The 6786-nt window shown below is 56.4% G+C and overlaps 1 protein-coding gene across 1 annotated transcript; it reads right to left on the bottom strand.

Moving 5' to 3' along the window:
- Positions 1-1063: 1063 nt before the first annotated feature.
- Positions 1064-6553, bottom strand: ATP6V0E2 (ATPase H+ transporting V0 subunit e2). Its single transcript, XM_059172205.1, has 4 exons — positions 6307-6553; positions 5066-5113; positions 2919-3033; positions 1064-2313 (listed from the first exon to the last, which is right to left on the bottom strand). Exons 1-3 carry the CDS (start codon positions 6408-6410, stop codon positions 2940-2942), a joined length of 246 nt encoding a protein of 81 aa, XP_059028188.1. The 5' UTR covers positions 6411-6553; the 3' UTR covers positions 1064-2313; positions 2919-2939.
- Positions 6554-6786: the final 233 nt, after the last annotated feature.

The raw sequence follows: 6786 nt of genomic DNA, 5'->3' as shown, positions 1-6786 counted from the left end.
GGGGCGCACCTGACTTGCCCGGAGACAAAGGGAACCATAGGCCACCATTTCCCCTCGGAAACCTGCTCCTCTGTGGCCCCTCACGGAGCCTGGCCAGCTACCAGGACCAGAGACCCCCTGCTCCATCGCTCCCCACAGGGCCCCCAGCCCGGAGCCATCCACAGCCCACGGGCCGGTTACCTTCAGCTCTAACCAGACCTTCCACCAGCCCTTTGCCTCCGTCCTCCCACAGGCACCCTATTAAGAGGCTCCTGTCCATGGAACACCCTACAGAGATCATCCTAGAAATCAAATAGGGTCATGTCACTCCCCTGCCTTAAAACCCTTTCGTGGTTTTGCACTGCCTTTTGGATCAATGCAAGCTCCTCAGAGAGTGTCCAGGCCCTTGATGGTCTAGTCCCTCATTTGTCCCCAAGCCTCCCCACCCCCAAACCTCTTACACTGCCCCCCACCCCCTGCCTGTGAACTGCACTCCCCAGCCCTGGAGGGCCAGTCCTTCCTGCTCATTGGGTTCCAGCCCCCTGCAGGTGGCTGGTCACTGCCCGGGAGCAGGCAGGTGGGTGCATTCAGGTATTCAGGAATGAGGCAGGCCACACTCTGGAGATCTGGAGACCTGCTTTATTGCCCAGGCTCAGTGGCTGCGTGCTCTGTATCTGGGGTACAGATGAGTCGGGGTCAGAGATCTGCTGGAACATTGCTGTGTCTTCCTTCTGCCAGGACAGATTCTGGGCAGAAGCCGGGATGGCCGTACCTTCTCCTCCAGGTCGCAGGAGAATGTCATTTTCAGTGTCCACGATCCAGACCTGCAGCTCCAAGCCTCCATCCCCATGTCCCCCGATCTACCCACTGAGCACGTGGGAACTGGGCGGACAGGGGCACGGCAGCCAGCAAACTCGGCCTCAGCCAGGACCTGGCCACCTTCACGAGCCACTGGACGCAATCAGATTCAACATCCCCCACTCCAGGAGGCCCGCAGAGGTCAGGACAGGAAGGGAGTCTGAAAGGGGGCGTGGCGGGATCTCAAAGGGAGGCCCGAGCCAGAGTTCTGAGCAACAGGCCAAGCCCAGAACCAAGAAATTTATGTGAGACGCATCGCAACTGACCACTGTTCCAAAGATAATGCCCACTAAACGGAACGCGCATCACATAAATACAGTCAATAAATATTCAAGATTGGCGTCTTCCTCCGGGGGGCAATGCGGCAGGGCTGGGGGGTGCGGGGTGCCTGAGTTCTCAGCTGCAAATTTCCTGGGAGGAGGGCACAGGTGGGGGTCCTGGGTTCCCTCTGGTCTGGTGCCTGCACGTTCTGCCTTCCAGACCTCGTCCGCTGGCGCTCCGCCACCCTCCCCTTCCCAGCGCAGAGCCCAGGCCACTCTGGGGCAGACAGGTCTGGTGCAGGCCTCGGGGCCAGGACGGGCCCAGAGGGCCACAGGGGCACCCAAAGCTCACCCACGCCTGTTTCTCTTCAGCCTCTCTGACTCCAGGCGACCTAGTTGCTGCCACTGGCGGGAGGGGGCTCTGAGACCCACTCCCCTGCCATCCAGTGAGGGACTCCAGGCCTGGGGCCGGGCTCAGACAGCTCCAGACAGCACGGAGCTTCCCCGCAGAGGAGGGACGGAGACAGGGGGGAGAGGATATTCTAAGGAGATAGAACTTTTGTAGCAAGCCCATTTTAGTGACTTTAGGACGATAAAGAATCCTAAACATACTGGTTTCAATTCTGATCCAAATCACTATGCTGCTTTTTGCGTGTGAGTGTTTTTTCCGTTACTTCAACTTTTTAAGAAATTTCACATCTATCTGTGTCTGAAAATTAAAGAATTCCAGGAAAGGACTTTGTGACACCCCGATCGGGTCTCTCCGTGTCACAGACAAGGAGGCCCCCGGAGGCAGAGATGCTACCCGGGGTCGCACAACAGGACCATGGCAGAGCTGATGGGAACCAGCAGACTCCCCGTCCGGGGCTTTCTCCCTGGTCCAGCCCGACCTGGGCTTGGCGCATCCCGGGCTGGACACCGCTTCTCCACAGGACAGGCTGTCTCGCTGGTAAAAGGCAAGTCCCACCCCCATCAGCTCCTGCCCAAGGTCTCCTCGGGAGGAGCAGGGGGAGTCTGAGGGCTGGTATCTTCTGTTCCAGCCTGACTCAGCTCCGGGCTTCCCGAGGCCCAGACCGGATGGAGAAGGCAGGAACTGCTAGAACCAGGCAGGTCCTGGGGGAGGAAGCCAGGGAGGGACCCAGATACAGCTGTGAGGGTGGGGACAAAGGGGTCGTCGGGGACAGGACAGCCAAAGTCATCCAGGGAGCTGGGGCACCTGAAAAGCACATCACATGAAGAGGTCACCTCCTGGCTGCGGAGACCCCCCCCCCCAACATCCTCCCTGGAGAACTTCCTTGTTCCTGCCTCCGCCTCGGCCACTCGGCCCACTTCAACTGTCCCTCTCTCCGGTCAGCGTCTCATGGCCCTGTGCCCCAACGCTCCCTCACCCAGAAGAGATGCTGCACCCCGCCCCCCCGTCTGCAGCGCCCGAAACCACCACCATGGCTCAGCCTCAACTGTTGCCCGAGGACCCTGGTCTTCCCTCGGTCCCTGACGCCCTGTATGGCACCCCGCGGGGACAGTACCAGGTGCTCTGCGTCTTTGTCTTTTCTCGCCCAGTAAATGAGTGCCTGAGTCTAAGTACGAACTCTTAGGGCACCTGGGGGCTCAGGTCATGATTCCAGAGTCCTGGGGTCGAGTCCCGCATCAGGCTCCCTGCTACTCCTCCCTCGGCCTCCCCCACCCCCTGGTCTGTGATCTCGCTCTCAAATAAAAAAACAGAATAAAAGAACGTGAACAGAAACTCTAATGACTGCCCTGCCAGCTCTTCTCCCACACCTCAGTCCCCTTTCCCACCCGCACGGCCTGGGCCCCCGGTACCTGCGGCCGAAGCGGCAGTGGTCACTCCCACAGGAAGCGGACGTACCAGATGGTCTCATTCTTCAGCTGCGGCCCGAAAAGGGGGTTCAGCTGGGCCAGGATAGTGATGAGCCAGCTGCCAGGGACAGCACAGCGAGGGTGAGCCAGGACGCGGCGGGACCCTGGCTCTGCCTCTGGTCACATGCCAACCCGGCCACGGGTTTTGTCATCAGCATCATCCCCGAGCTGACATGTTGCCAACATAATTTCTAGGCCCAGCATTCTCTTAAGCTGCCCCCTCCTCCACCTCTATGTCCCGCTCAGAAGCCAGCCTCCTTTCCCTAGATGTCCATTCGGTGTTTGTGATCGCGCACAGCCAGAGCACGGCCCGGTTCCCAGCCACCGCCCGCTCCGTCCCGGTCTCCGAGCCAGCGAACGGCAGCCCCTCCGAGGCCTTCCTTGGGACGGATGAGGACGTTCTGCCAATCCCCGAAGGACCGAGGAACAGCACAACAGGTCTAGAGATGCTCTGTCTGGGGAGAACTGTGAAAACCGTACACTCCTGTGTATGTAAGGGCACATCTAACAGTCATCGTTATTTTTAACAAGTTTAATTTTTTTGTTGTTAATAGGAGGTCGAAAATCGTTAACATTAGATAAAGTGAAAGGAGAGAACCAGCTAATAGCAATAAATAGTTCGTGATCCAATTAGATAAAATAGGTTTGGTTTGGGGTTTTTTTTTTTAAGATTTTATTTATTTATTTGACAGAGAGAGATCACAAGTAGGCGGAGAGGTAGGCAGAGAGAGGAGGAAGCAGGCTCCCTGCTGAGCAGAGAGCTTGATGTGGGGCTCGATCCCAGGACCCTGGGATCATGACCTGAGCTGAAGGCAGAGGCTTTAACCCACTGAGCCACCCAGGTGCCCCTATAAAACAGGTTTTAACTAAAAAACATAACCCAAATCTGAAAGCAGTCATGTACTTTTTTTTAAGGGTGGGCCTTATACTATGCATTTTGATGAATTTGGTAGTCTTGAGAAATTTTCTAGGCACTTTCGTTTATCGGTTTGTTATTCCATTTAATTTAAAACAGTCTGTCACCTTTCGAAGAATCAGTAGCCCATTGCTCTTATCTGTCCTATTTTGACTGTTCGGAATTCAGAACAGTCCAGCTATGTCAAGCCTGACCCACAAAAAGAGTGGCTGAGACCCAGGATGATGGGAAGCCACACAGGCTTCATGTGGCTTGAGTGCTCACGGGAGGGGCTTCCCTCAAAACCAGAACTTGGCCTTATTCCCTGGGTTGGCAGGTAGGATGATTTAAACATGCAGCAAGGTGACGTGAGAGGCCTGGGTGGAAGGAGAGGTGTCCTTTCTTCTAAAGGGGGAGGGGCTATGGTGAATGGCAGTTTTAGGAAGAGAACATCTGGACATTCAGGACCTGAACGCTGACTCCCTCACTCTGTCCAGGTCCTTGGATCCCCTGGAACTCTTCTTCGACATCCCCAGGGCCCCCCTGTCCCAAGTTAGAAGACTACCGCCCCATCTGGTGGTTCAAAACCGGCTGTGTCACAGACACCCAGGAGCAAGTATTAAAAATACGGACTCCAAAGTGCAGACCTTTGCAAACTGTGATTGAGTGGGTCTAGGGCGTGGGCCTAAAAGCTGCATTTTACACTCTCTCCAGGAGATTCTGATGCCTGGACCCAGCTGGCCCACTGCAGCCTACGGACCAGACAAAGCCTATTCAGGTGACACATTTGGAAGTGGACCCCGGGGCCCACGATTTCCAGCCCATCGCTCTCTCTGCTGTCTCCAACCGCCTTCTCTCCCAGGCTTTATGGACTCAGCCTTTAAGAAGTGGAATCTGGGGACGCCTGGGTGGCTCAGTTGGTTAAGCAGCTGCCTTCAGCTCAGGTCATGATCCCAGCATCCTGGGATCGAGTCCCACACTGGGCTCCTTGTTCAGCAGGGAGCCTGCCTCTCCCTCTGCCTCTGCCTGCCTTTCTGTCTGCCTGTGCTCGCTTTCTCTCCCTCTCTCTCTGATAAATAAATAAAATCTTAAAAAAAAAAAAAAAAAAAGAAGTGGAATCTGTCACCACCAGGACAGAGGGGAGACGGGGACTAGGGGGAGGAGGGACGACTGTGAGCCGGGGAGTAGTACTCACAAGAGGTAACAGCAGACCGCGGTGGCCACCAGCATGGTGATGATCACTCTGCAATGGAAGAGACAGGCAGGTCAGGATGGGTGGAACCAGCACCCTTCAAAGGCCTGGCCGGGGCCAGAGAAAGAGCTCCTGGGGTTGGCCCCTTTCCTGCCCCTTCCCGATGCTGCTGAACACAGGAGGCTGAGTTCTATTCAGGGTGAGAATTGTTAAGACAGAAGATAAAAACTCCAAGGGTCACCTCAGGGGAAACACGTCTTGCCCCCATCCAAGTTGTGTTATGAACTCCCTTCATCTCCTTCTCCACACCCACTCTTTCTCCATCTTCGTGTAACACCCCCAGCCCGTCCCCCCCCCCCCCCAGCTGCATTGGTAGCATCCCACCATGCAGCCAGACTTCATGGGGCACGGGCATGGAAAACAGAAGCTGGCAGGAGGCAAGGAGCTCGCGAGTCATTTCTGAGGCAGCGTTAGTGGTTATAAAGGGAGCAGGGACTAGCTACCTGTGTCCACACAAAGAGGACTGGAGACAGAAGCTTAAGATGCAGCAGGAGAGACTTCGGTTGGACAGAACTCACCAGGGTTTGCAGGAGAGGTGAGAGACTAAAGTGGTTCACAAAGTGATGTGGTGGGACCCTGGGCCCTGCAGATCTTGAAGACCAGAGACCGCGCCCATATGTCCAAGCAGCCTCCAGCCAAAGCTTAACCTAATCCAGACCAGACCCCAGGACCCCTGGTCTAAAGCACCTGAAAGTGCCAGAAAATTACATTTGATCCATTCCTTCCACATTACTAAGCCTCGTGGATCTACAGTGACGAAGGAGACAATTCATCCAGAGGAACTTGTAATCAAGAGGAGACAGCACTTCCTAACCAAGGGTAAAATGATGTAGACGCTGATAAACGGTGCAACCGATACAGAAATCTGCTAGGGGCCCTTCAAAAAACAATAATACCGGCTAAAAATTATTCAATACATAACACGTGCGACGCGCTGGTAAGGGTTTTGCAAGCATTATCTCGGGTAACCCTCACCGCAGCCTTAGAAGGCAGGTATCAGCATCATTTTACCTATGAAGGAAGCGAGGCTTGAAGGGGTAACACTCGCTCAAGGTCACTGCCGGCGAGGGGTGGGCAAACCGTATCAGACGCCAGCCTCGGCCTCTAGCATCACTGGCTGGGAGGGGGCCGCCGCCGCCCGGGGAGGGGTCCGCAGGGAGGCCGGGCCCGCGCGCCATCCTTACCCGCGGTTGGGTCCTTTGGGCACGAACCAGGGCCCGGCGATGCCGATGAGACCCCAGAACGTGGTGAAGATGATGACCGGGAGGGCGAAGGAATGAGCCGTCATGGCCGGGCGCGGGTTGCCCAAGCTGGGGTGCAGCGTCGAACTGCAGACGCTCGGGTGCGCGGGGTCCCAGACGGGCGGTGGGCGCCGAGCATGCGCAGCAGGACCCGGCGGCCCACGGGAGCGCGCGCAGTCGGCCCCGCGCAGGCGCGAGCGCGTCTCTCCGGCGGGGGCGGGCCTTCCGCGCCGCGGGGTTTAGGCAGCTTGGATCAGCTTCTGATCAGCTCTGACCCGCGGGATTTACAGGGCAGAGACGTGTGTCCAAATAAACTCAGCTTTATTCAGGTAGCAAAATGCTGAGAATTAAACATGGATTTTTAAACCTCATTTGCACCTCATTGAAACCAAAAGAGGAGAGGACCTCCCCTTGCCAATCGCC

This window comes from Mustela lutreola, chromosome 4, assembly GCF_030435805.1.
Source record: "Mustela lutreola isolate mMusLut2 chromosome 4, mMusLut2.pri, whole genome shotgun sequence".
Lineage (NCBI taxonomy): Eukaryota > Metazoa > Chordata > Mammalia > Carnivora > Mustelidae > Mustela > Mustela lutreola.
Note: the sequence above shows the minus strand (reverse complement) of the source record. Positions and strands in the feature narration are given on the sequence as shown.